At 41.1% G+C, this 12,606-nt stretch overlaps 2 protein-coding genes across 4 annotated transcripts in view; both read left to right on the forward strand.

Annotated features, from left to right (window-relative positions):
- stard9 (StAR-related lipid transfer (START) domain containing 9) overlaps positions 1-4,937 on the forward strand; it is a 37,675-nt gene extending 32,738 nt beyond the window's left edge. For all 3 annotated transcript variants that reach the window (XM_058614955.1, XM_058614956.1, XM_058614957.1), the window contains 10 exons: positions 107-310; positions 399-582; positions 881-1,027; positions 1,142-1,241; positions 1,376-1,542; positions 1,669-1,733; positions 2,231-2,433; positions 3,191-3,270; positions 3,738-3,896; positions 4,342-4,937. In XM_058614955.1, the coding sequence (XP_058470938.1) occupies positions 107-310; positions 399-582; positions 881-1,027; positions 1,142-1,241; positions 1,376-1,542; positions 1,669-1,733; positions 2,231-2,433; positions 3,191-3,270; positions 3,738-3,896; positions 4,342-4,443 (1,411 nt within the window). In that variant the 3' untranslated portion in view covers positions 4,444-4,937. The remainder of the gene's footprint in view (positions 1-106; positions 311-398; positions 583-880; positions 1,028-1,141; positions 1,242-1,375; positions 1,543-1,668; positions 1,734-2,230; positions 2,434-3,190; positions 3,271-3,737; positions 3,897-4,341) is intronic.
- Positions 4,938-8,559: 3,622 nt separating this feature from the next.
- The window catches only part of sptb (spectrin, beta, erythrocytic), a 47,502-nt gene continuing 43,455 nt past the window's right edge, over positions 8,560-12,606 (forward strand). The window contains exon 1 of the mRNA XM_058614912.1: positions 8,560-8,907. The gene's annotated coding sequence lies outside the window, so the exon portion shown is untranslated. The remainder of the gene's footprint in view (positions 8,908-12,606) is intronic.

Consider the following 12,606-nt stretch of genomic DNA (forward strand, 5'->3'; position numbering starts at 1 on the left):
AAGGGACTAAACTATACACTTTTTTATATTGTTTTAAGAAGACTTAAATTTGACATCCCAGGTGTCTTTATTCGATTTTCTGTCGTTACGATCCTTTTCCCCTTAGACATCGTAGGAGTATTGAGGGTTTGAGGCAGGAGAGAGAGGAGCGGCTAAAGACTTGTCGGAGAGCTCGGAGTCTGAGTCCCAGCAAACATCCTCCGTGCTCTCCTCAGGAGGCCGTTTCACCCCCCATGATCACTGCAGTCGCACCCAGTCGCCGCAAAGTATACCTGCAACAGCTCCGTCAAGAGGTGATAGATATCACCAGGTAAGACACAGACTGGATTACAAAAATTAGAACACCAACGTAGAAATATGTCAATAAAAACCTTTGTACTCAATTATTTGTGTGACAGAATACCGGATCCCCCAAAAGGAGAGAGCCAGTATCCGTCTGACATTGAGCAGCTGCTGCGTGACTACGGTCGAGCACGGGAAGAAGCCATGACCGAGATTGCGAGGGCTCGGGAACGACTGAGAGAAAGAACTGAGCAGGAGAAGCGGCGGCTTCAGCAGCAGGCTGCGACTCAGGAAGCAAAGGTCGGTGTGTGTCTTCTGCAAATAATGAGTTCAGCTTGAGCTCAGAACTGTGACAGAAAGAGGTCAGCTCATGTCAGTGTTGCAACTCAAAACCCAATTATTGGTTTGTATTTAGTTTAGAGATGTTGTTTTTTTTTTTTTTTTTTTGCCTTGTCATTGGAATGTTTTTATAGTGACTTAAAAATAAGAACGATCAGTAAAACCAGATACAGCATGTCTCCCAGTTTAAATAAGAAGGTGCAGTATTATAAATAAGTAAATCATTTCACTGATATCTCCTTTTGTGTGTGTCGGGCAGGATGACCTGAGGCATCGGACAAGAATCAGTAACAGCACCTTGTGCACTGGCTCGAGTCTGAGTCTGTCATCTGGACCCACATCAGGGTACAACAGTGGGAACACTGTCCAGCTGCAGCACAGTAACCGACCAGTTCTGAGTGGACAGGTTGGTCCACCGCATTTACACGTCACAACACATTTGAAATACCTGAGATGTAAGAATAGGTGAAAAATCCAAGAATGAAAACTCAGTTGTAGCACTGTTGCCTTTTGTGCTCAGATAATGGCGTTTCAGGACGAAGGGCTGAAGGTCAGGACACGTCCTCCTATGTGTGGTCCTCAAAGTGTGAAGACACAGAGAGTCTGGCTGTCTTCCCAAGGTGAGGACAGGATCTAACTTGGATACATAATATAAAAAACACTAGATTAGTCCCGTTGACTTTGAAAACAATTTCCAATGTGTCCAATTTGCCAAACTGTTTTGTGATGTATTCGGCTTCTTTTCCCTTAATAGATCTTGGCCTTGAGCCGCCCATCTCCGTGTTTGAGCCTCTGGTGACCTCAACGCCATCGCCCCCCACTTCCGTGCGTCAACGCGCCGCCTCCTTTGGCTCCACCTCATCCATATCCACAGCCTATCAGGACATCACGTCTATTCTCCTGCGGCAAGCCTTAGCCGAGGTGATACTGATAACGCAGAGCTGTGAAATATGCGACGTCCCGCCGCGACATTTAAGATGACCTTCATTCAGTATTCATAATGTTGATTCTCTTATAATTTGTTTAATATTTCTTTTCGTTCTACAGGTGCAGCAAGCCTCTGCCAGAGATTTCAGTAACCTGGTGATGGGCAAAGTTGGGGCAGACTGGAGGTGAATTCAGTCATTTCGTCCAAAAATGAATTATTTTTTATTTTATTTTAATGCTTCACCATGGAATCTATGAGGCCGCATTTCCTCTTCTGGACGTCTATGTTGAAATTTGTCTACTCAGAGATTCCTATTAGCATCTTAGCGTCTAATGTCTGCTACATTCAAGCTATTGTCAAATCAATTTGACAAAGTCTCTCTGTTTCTCAGTGTAGCAGCCTTTTAAAACAGGTATGACTGAAAATGCCAAGAAACGGCCGAGAAAGTCAATTCAAAAGTAAACTACTGTGCTTGAAAGCCACTATTTTTCAGCAATTCTGGTCTGATAGTATTGCCTGACAGCTAATTTTCAGATTAACACAGCATATAAATAATGTTACATCATTTCTGTTCTCAAAAGACCAGACAGAGGTTAAAGAACAAGAATCAAACACCTTAAGTTTCTGACTGCATGCATGTCACTGAATTTGCTAACATATTAATTTTTTTTGGTTACTTAGGTACCAGGGAATAGAACGAGGCGTCCATGCGTACTATAAGCCTTCCTCCAGTCCTTCTGTTCATGGTTTCTTGGGGGCTGCAGAGCTGGACAGACCTGTGGACAGTCTGTGGACCACGATCTGCCAGCTGTCCAAGAGCCACATGTATAATCAGTCCGTCAGTTCTGTCTGGACACGACCACTAGATGACAGCACTCAGCTGGGTGAGTCAACTCCTCAGCTTAGTCCACGTCTGTAGTGTGATGTTGAGAGGAATCATCGTCATAGTGAATATCAGTGTGTAACTCAAGTTAACTTTCTTCTGAAATTGATTACACACTGTAGTACTCCTGCAAACAATTCAGACGGGACTGCTGGACTATTTATGAACACTGTTTTCAAAAGGTGTGCTACAAAAGAAAAGTTCAAGAATACATATATATAGTAAAAAAAAAAAATAAATAAATCATATTTTTTGACTTTGCTGCAGAAAGTGTTTGTATTCTCGCGGGACATTAATGGACCCTGCAAATGTATTCAACTTCAAACTATGCATCTGCAGCCATTAGCTATCTCCACTACAGTAGAGTCTCATTCATCACTGGCAAGTTTATTCTATTACATGAATCCATTTCCACACCTGCATTATGCTGCATTTAACATCACAGCAACGCCACGAGGTCTCCTGTTCTTTATCTACACTCCTCTGTTCAAATCTCCCACTAAAGATTCACTACGCTCGGTCGGTTGTATTTATTTATTTCTCCAGAGATGTAGTGATTATTGACGTCGTTCATCTGATATCTTGTTATAAAAAAAGTTTTGGACTGCTGGAAGGTGAGACAGTATTTTTTTTTTTTAACCTTGTTAAACTGTACATTTTTGCTCCATCGCTTTGTTTCCTTCTACAATTTATTTTATGTTTTCTAATAACAATTTTTGACCAGTCTGACATATTCTCCCCCCTCTCTCTCTCTGTAGTTTACATTCTAACAGATCCATCCACCTGCCACCTGAGTCAGCCGCGGGACTTCTGCTGCATCAGCACCGAATCCAAACAGGTAAGCGCAGCTGCAGAATCACCCAACCACTTCTGAGGATTTCTGCTGGTCCCACATTGTGTCAGGTCCAGTGAGCATTTGCAGCATCGTTGCACACAAACTCATGCCTCATGCCTGCAGGGGAAAATGGGTTTTTACATTTATTAGGGTGCTTTGTGTGGTGAAGCCTGAAGCAGACAGTGCTGTCTTTTGAAATAAAAGGCCAGTTAAAAAGCAAACAGCGTGGCATGAAGTGGTTTTATTCCAAAAAATGTGCAATGTGCATTTTGGAAACTCGCAGAGAGAACACCAAGCATAAATTAAACGCTGTCCCAGTGGATGTTGAAGAAAACCGTCTCAGCTGTTTGTTACTGGTTGGATGTCAGGGAACAGTTGCCTCTTGGCTGATGAAAAAGCTACACGGCCTGTTTTAATGATGCGTCTCTCTCTCTCTCTCTCTCTTGTTCTCCGTTTCTCTCTTCCTCCAGGGTGGCCTCTGTGTTCTGGCAATGCAGTCGGTGTTTGAGGAGTCTCTGCCTCGTCCCAGCGTGGACGCAGTTCGAGGGGAAATGATGCCCAGTTGTTGGGTCCTTCAGCCAATTAGACGGAGTGGGAAAGAAATCACCAGGGTGGTCTACCTGCTACAGGTGAGGCAGGGTTTCTGGCAAGTAATCAGGCCGAATGAAATACGTCATGTGTTGCACTTGGTTGCAGCACCAACTAGATGGTCAGTGTAAATGTGTGAACACATGAGAAATTCTGTTGTGTGCACATTACCACACACACTACCTAAAATGTGCGAATCCAGATTTCAGATTTTTTATTTCACCGTTTCACTTTTATTGAAACCAACTGTAACCACAGGAAGACGAGCAATGACAAAAATAAAAAATGAACTAATAACCTATATTTTCAAGGGTTTTACAGGAGTTTCTGGACAAAGTTTTTTCCCCAAAGTGAGATCTGTTTACCTCTGCCTGTTTACAGTATATGACAGAAGATATTTGTATTTAATGCTGTATGATTGTGGTTATCGTATTTGTCCCTGTTGTTTTATGTTGTGACTCTGAGTCTTTGTCGTCTCTTTTTAAGGTGGACCTGGGGACGCCATCGTTTCCTCCACGTCTCTTGAACACCGTTGCCAGGAGACAGGCCGGCGTCATCGCCGACCTCGGCACTTTCCTCGCTTTGTAAAAATCCACCGGACATATGAAGCCACATTAGCGGCGAGCACTTAGACTGAAGTTAGTCTTTGTTTTGAATTTGCACCTGACATTTATTTACTTGACTTTTTTCTACTTCAAGAGCACTGTTACACCTCCATTTCCAATTGTAAAGTGGAAGCAGCTTTTTTTATATGAAGGTTCTTTTATTTTTTAAGGATATTTTAATTGTATTTTTATTTTTGTACGTGTACATGAAGGTTTTTAAACCAAAGATTTGGAAGTCTTACGGGAATAAATGTCCCATATGGCATATTTATAGGTTCATTAATTTGATGAAAAAGCTTGATAATTCACTTTGGATTCCATGGAGCCTGTTAGCAATGACGTGTCTTTCCTTTCCTACTTAAATGTAATGTGGAAATCCACATGAGTTAAGATAGAACATGTATATTTACTACACGTGTGTTCCTTCAGTTTATACTTTCAATGACTTATATATATATATATATATATATATATATATATATATATATATATATATATATATATATATATATACATATATATATATATATATATACATACATATGTAGATAATAGACGCTGCCAGATTTCTTAATACAAGGACGTATCATTGCACCCGAGATTAAAAATCTGTTTACAGAGCGCAGCATCACTTTGTACCAGACCTGGGGTCAGTTAAATATACAGTTTATGCAAATACTTGCTTTATTTTAACCTGTTTGGCTGGAGGGTGAGACACATTAGCCACACTTAATACTAAAGCATATTTACATTTACAAAGGATTCCTTTTCTCTCTCTCTCTCTCTCTCTCTCTAATAGAAAAGTAATATCCAGATTTTCCTGTAGGGTTTAACCACATCCAAACACATGAAATGAAGGAACTATTTGCAAATATTGTTGAGCGCTGTTTTGATATTGGACACTCGTATACTTCTCCGTGGCACTGCATAATATTAACCACTCTGTGACCTTAATTATGCGGGAAGTGGATTTCAAAATGTCCTTCAACGGCTCTCCGGCATCACGGGGGAAAGCTAAATACAGTATGTAAGGGACTGTGCACAAATTATTAGGGAGAAAACTGAGGCCAGATATGAGGTAGTAGTTTGTAGTTGTGGGAATGTGATCCCACTTTATGTGGATGGAGGATCGTATTCTAAATATAAGCCGCGATTCACGAGCTGCTGAACAATTTGGGGAAAATATCTTATTGCGATTGTTCCTAACAGATGGTGTAATTGTCATTTGATCTGTGATGTAATCTCTTTAGGTCAATATTCCTGTTATTGCCCCATGACACCATCAAAAATATTAAATGCTAGTTGCATTGTTCCAAAGTGCAGTTTCAATGGTTTAAATTTGGTCCACGCAATGAAGCCAATTTTAACTCGGTATTAATTATTATTTTGACACATTGTGGGGAAGTAATTATAGTTTTTCTCCAGGTCAAATCCTCAGTAATTTTTGCACACTCCCTAACCAATTATTGGATTAAATATTACTGTGCACTGAAGGAATATGAAGGATTATTTATTTAGTCTTTGTTATTATATTTTATTGTATACGAGCGCTGCAGATTATTTTAATAGTCGTCTTTGCAGCTCTCTCTCTGTCTCTCTGTCTCTCTCTGCAGGACATGTGACCTTAAGGCATTTGTGTAGCTAAACAACGAGAGTCAGAAACAAGTTTTAGGACAATTTGACGATGAACTTTTAGCCAAAGGACACTGGGGTCAAACCCAACTGTGGACAAACCGACGATGCCCACGACTTCTGACCTCCCATGTACTTCATGGTACACCCCGAAATCTTTATAAGCTGAGTTTCTTTCTCTTTTCTCTTGCCAGGTTTTGGAGGTCTGTTGTATTTACTTCACACCCCCTGCCTTCACTTTGAAAATCCTGTTCAATGTGTTGTTTTCCTCCTCTGAGCAGAGCACGGTGCTGCGGTTTACAGCCGCTTGCACAAACCTGTTTATGCATTTACTAATGTTAAACATTAAAAGATCATTTTTTTATTTTTTTATTTTTGTACACAGTCTTTAAAACTATGCAGAGGCTGATCAGAGGCTCTCAGCCACAACTGGATCCAGATATGAAGCCATATTATTTACAGTGTAGGAGAAAGGCTTATTGTGGCTCTGCAGCTTCAGCACTAGGTTTGGGAGTAGGACGTTCCCACGGCAACCAAAGAGAAACACAGAGTGAAGGTAAATTACTTTTTGTACTGTTTCCTTTTGTATGTGTATCTATAGATTTTCAAAGTGTTCATTTATTGTATGTAAGACATTGTTATTTATGTTGCGACTGTGTGTTGTAAATGTATTTTATTATAAACACACGTTTGTTTGCTTCCTGTTTCTAATAAGATGTTATCTGGCCCACGGCCTTTAGGCCTTTTTATTTAAAAAAAAAAAAAAAGTATCTGTAATGAAGACAGATTTGTTCTTTTTTCACTTTTTGAACTTGTGTACCATCTGTTAATGTAAAGAACATTTATTACAAGGTGTCAACAGAACGATTTGCAATAGTCAAAGTCTGGGCAGGGCTGAAGATTTCAGCCAAAGTATGAATATCAAAATCAGTCACTCGAGGAGTCACACACTTACCCCACTTAGCATTTTCTGTCGGCTGGTTTAAAATGCAATTATTTTACATCTGTCCGTGTTAAAAGGTTACAATATAGATTCACATTAAAATATGAGGACATTAACGTCGATGAGTCACAGCATTAACTGTTGTGGCAGGTGTTTATTTACAGAGGTGGAAAGAGTACTGAAATATTCTACTTAAGTAAAAGAACCACTATAATAATAACATTTTACTGAAGTAAAAGTAAAAAGTACTGGTCTAAACATGTACTCAAGTTAAAGTAAAAAAAAAAAGTAGCTTTTTTAGTTACTTTTTTAACAAGGTTCATTCTTGTGTCGTGCAAAAAGGACAAGCGGACACAAAACTCACATGAATTGTTTTTAATTAAAGGCAAAACTTTACAAATTAAAGTGCCGACAAAATAAAATATGTAAACACAATGTGTCAGTCAACATGGGTCAAAGGTCACTAATGCTTTCTCACTCACTTAGGGACCCTAACTAGCGCCAATTCACCTATCCTCAACATTCACCTGTCCCCCTCATTCACCTGTCCTCAACATTCACCTGTTCTCATCATTTCCCTGTCCTCAACATTCACCTGTCCCCCTCATTCACCTGTCCTCAACGTTCACCTGTCCCCCTCATTCACCTGTCCTCGTCATTCATCTGTCCTCGTCATTCACATGTCCCCCTCATTCACCTGTCCTTGTCATTCAACTGTCCTCATCATTTACATGTCCTCGTCATTCACCTGTCCCCCTCATTTACCTGTCCTCATGTCCTCATTCACCTGCCCTCATCATTCACTGCCAAAGTTTCTGGTGCTTGATTTTTTTATTACTCATTAACAGATGTGATTTAAGACGTAGCAAAGTACAGTACTAAAAAAACATATACTTGAGTAAAAGTAAAATTAATAATTTATAAATTAATAACAAAGAATCTCAATTACAGTAATGCGAGTAAATGTAATGCATTACTTTCCACCTCTGTTTATTTAGTAGAATAAATTAACCTAATAAATAAGTTTCACGTGACATCAGTGATGTTTTAAACTGGTCACACTTTTGCAGATATCACACTATAAAAGACAAATAAGTCAATATACAATTAAAAGTTTAAAAGAAGGCACAATATTAAGAACAATTACTAATTATTCTAATTTACCAAGTGTTTGCTTTTTTCCCCATTCTTTTAAAAATGTATTTTAACTGATCAGTTTGTTAATTGTATATTTTATAAGTTATTCCAGGAAACTGGAACAGCGAAGTTAAATGAATCAATTGACTAAATTGTTTATCCTTAAATATGGGAGTTAAAGAATGAAGTGTTTCCTGTGTCACATTAGCTGACAGGTGTTTTTTCCACTCTGGTTGTAACTGGTGCACTCCCAGTGTCAGTGACACACACAGAGACATCAGTGGAGGTCACATTGTGTGGGTTGTGTGTGAGATTAGAGCTGCTGTGGGTGGGTGTGGTGGAGTGAAGTGCTGGTGACGGTGGGGGGTGCACAGGAGATCACAAGTGTCTCTCTGCCATTTAGAGGCACCAGCTCTCTCTCTGGTCAGGAATGTCCGTCCCCTGCGCGCACAGATCATGTACTGGATGCGCCCACTTTATTTTTAACCCCGCGGGGTGGGTCACACTCTGTCTCTGGCTGTCGGGAATGACCGTGGAACTCGCGGCGCCTTCTTCTGTCCCTGCCCCTTTCCCTCGTCCCCCGTGTCCTCCTCGCTGCGTGGAAACCTGCGTCCACTCTCACCGGGACTGCTCCGTTTCAATGGGATTATAACTGGTTTATTGGCAGGAACGAGGTTCAAGATCAACACTCTGGGACAGGAGCAGCATCCAGAAGCAAGCAAGTGAGACTGGAAGGTAATGTTACTTCGATTATTGATCTTTGTCGCTCACTGTGAGTTTTCTTCAAAGTCCAAACCACCTGTTGGGCTGCTGTCTCCATCAATGAGGTCATTTAAGAAGACAAGAAAGTGACATTTTAGTGTCCTATTAATCGCCACTCGTGTGAATTCACTCCTAATACGTCAGTGTGTTTTATCAGTGACCGTGTAGTATAGGCCGCAGGGAGGCCCGCTGGAGGAATTACGCACAAGGACGCCACTGCCCGTAGTTGCGCGTGCCAAAAGTGCGCTTTTCCAACTTTTTTCTTTCTCTGCGTGAACAAGTTTTTTCCCCCCTACACTTAAAGTGGTAAACATGCGTCAGGGTGAGATGAAACCTTTTTTACCAGACCGTTTAAAGTCGATACAAGTATTTAAAACTGTTCTCTGTGTCAAACTTTTAGTGATGCTTATCATTTTTGACGTCACCGCACTTGTGTGCGCTCTTCCAACAGTTTTCTAACTGAGCAGCAAGTTTCCCTTTTCTTACAGTGGGAAACCAGACTTTAGACTTTGAATAAGTTACTGAATCGATTTAGATAGAAAAGGACAGCTTATCCTATTTAATAAACACATAAATAAAACTAAGTTGGTTTTAAAGGCTGGCTGAAGTCCACTTCACTACATGTACTTGTTTACCCTCCAGCTCAACGCCATAGCACTTTAATTTCCCTACTTTCTTAAAGTACTTAACTTGGCATATTCTAGCCCTGGATCGAAAACACGGTGTGGACTTCTGAATAACCCAGAAAAGAAGCTTTCTCCTCACAAAAACACACGTTCCCCCCTCTTTATTCCCCTTAAAAGGACACAAAGTGTGTGGCTGAGTCTGAGCGAGCAGGAACTTCTGTGTAAACACACTCCAGGAATAGTTTACTATCAATTTCTGTAGAACTGCTCACAAGATCAGACTCACTGCCGTAGTCGTCACAACAAGGACCAACACAACAAAAGAATGTTTTTCTCTGGGATCACCGTACACTACTGAAATGAAATGTCCAGCCCGTGTGCCAGCATTGCAGCTTTTTACATTTCTAAAATGTGTTCGTTTGTGGTTGATTTTTGCTCGTTTTAAGGAGACAGTAAATGCTGCAGATGATGGCGGTCACTCATGCCTCCTCCTCTTCCTCTTTCCTCTCTATATTGATCTCCTGTGTTTATGTCTCAGACTGACTGCTGGCTTTCCTCCACTCAGTCCACTTGCTGCTACAGTTTTTTTTTTTTTTACACACACACACACACACACTGTAGGTCATGCATCTCAACTACACTCATCTCTTGTTTCATCCTCTCCATCTGACTCCAAGCTGTCCAGATTAATGTGTTCATTGCGAGCCAACTAATGTGCTGCTGCACGGCTCTGAGTGCACAGTAACACATCATGCCGGCGTGCTTTCAGCCCAGCGTCGTACCTGTGTTGTCGTAACTTAACACACATTGTGTGATTTGGAGAGTCCGTTGAATTACATTTTGTACACATCCTCTCTGATTTTAGTGACCCTCCTAGATGACTATTCCTGTCACTACTTAGCCAGTGAAATATCTCAACATCTACCGCAGAGAATTTGGGAAATATAGACATTTATAATTCCATGAATTCATTCCTCATTTTCTACTGCGTTATCCTCCACGTGAGGGTCGCGGGGAGCCAGAGCCGGAACTAATCTCAGCTGACAAACAGGAGGGGGTCAAACACAGAGACGATTCACTGTCACACTGACTCACACCTATACGGTCAGTTTAGAGTGTCCAATTAAACCTAATCCCCAATCTGAGAAGAGACCCTGTGAGCAACAAGAACATGCAAACTATACTCAGAAAGGCCCTCCGGTGACCTTCTTACTGTGAGACAACAATGCAAGCCACTTGTTCACCATGTGGCCTCTGCTTTCTACTGAATTTTTCACCATTTTCTGGCAAATTCTGGACCAAACAACGACTTGATTATTAGGAGGAGGCTCTTGTCACACCTGAAGTCGCTCCAGCTGTTTCTGCTTGTAGCCCAGATGTTTATTTCACTCACTAATGAGGTTTGGGCCTTTTTTGTTTCAGCCAGAGCTCAAATACGAAACCTCACAGATACATGGTTGTTTTTTCATTTTTACCTTGCGGTGGCGTGAGAGCTGTGCCTCTCGCTCAAGGACACTTCTCAGGCTATTGACAGACACACAGTTGCCGTGGCAGGCGGCAAACCTCTGACCTTTCTGTCACACAGGACTGTCTATAAGCAGGAGGACAGCTTGTCTTTACCATCCACTAATGGAGCCTGCTACAATATCAGCGAGTCTCTGCTCAAACCGCTTCAATCGCTGAAGTTTGCGTCTGCAGCCAAGTCGGGACGTCAGTCCTCAGACACGATTGGTGTCTCGCAGGTTTTGTACGGTATACATCGGACAGTTTGTGATCTACGTGAGGAGGCATTGAGCAGCGTTAGTGTATTTTCTATTCAGGTTTCTCTCTGTGTGTGTGTGTGTGTGTGAGGTGATAAGGGGATCCCGAGTGGTGGGTGGTGCATCCCTGCTCAGATAACAGCCGTCTGCAGAGGACTGATACTATGCAAGAGGAGGAGGGACACCTGTAGGACGCCATCATCATTGTGCATCACTGTGGGCGTCTCCTCTAAATGCACCGGACACACATTGTCTGTGGTCACATGGCGCTTCCATGGCATGAATGTCACATTTTATTTACTCAGATACTCTACTTTGCTCCGCAGCATTTATTTACATTTAATCCAAGTTTTGTAGTTGCGCCATTAAGATGATTTATACGATATAAATGCATCGTTATTTGTAATCTAATTGTGTAACTGAGCATCAGCATGGGCTTTTCCAAACTAGAATATGAAGGGATCAATCCTCCACCTCACATGGTCAACAATGTGTGGTGTTCCCAGTAGCCAAAACATTTCTGAAACTTTTGAAATCCATAGAAATCCATATTTTTTTATTCAAGGTAAAGGACCGTTTTATTTCGGTCACCTTTTAATGACGTCTCTGCTCCGACCTCTGGAGCAAAAATCTCCATAAAACATCAGAGTGAGGAAGGAAATCTTCAGCTCTATGTTTAGCCAAAGTGGTGTCCTTTTTTTGTTAATTTTATTGTGTGTATCTGTTACTAATAGATCATGACTGCTGTGCTTCCCATAAAGTACAAACACACAATTCCCGCCATTTCGTGACAGCACCAAACTTAAGTTTTTTTTTGTTATTGTTTTGATTTAGAGACCCCTAGTGGCAGAACGTACATATAACTATACTGTATGAACAGAAACATTTTGGTTGTTTATATACTAAATACCCTATAACTGTGGCTCAGTGGCAGTGTGGTCGTCTCCTAACTGGAAAATCCTCTCTAGACTGCACTTCTAGACTGTATATTACCTCTACAGATCGTGGTGTGTCAGTTTCTGACTGGAATAATTCACAAAAACACCATGTGACGTCTTAACGACTCAAAATTCCAAGTAGTTGGTGAGATGTGACATCGTACACGGGGAATTGTGGCTTAAAAAGAGAGCTGAGAGTTGATGGAAAGAAATCTTTTAATAATTTACATATTGCACTTTGATTATGATGTCGTAGCATTGAGTTGAAGTCAGGATAACAAATTCAAGTCCTGGGAAATGCGTTACTGCTGGATGTTGTGACATGATTGCATTTAGGGATTATTTTCA

This window comes from Solea solea, chromosome 18 (assembly GCF_958295425.1).
Source record: "Solea solea chromosome 18, fSolSol10.1, whole genome shotgun sequence".
NCBI classification, from domain to species: domain Eukaryota; kingdom Metazoa; phylum Chordata; class Actinopteri; order Pleuronectiformes; family Soleidae; genus Solea; species Solea solea.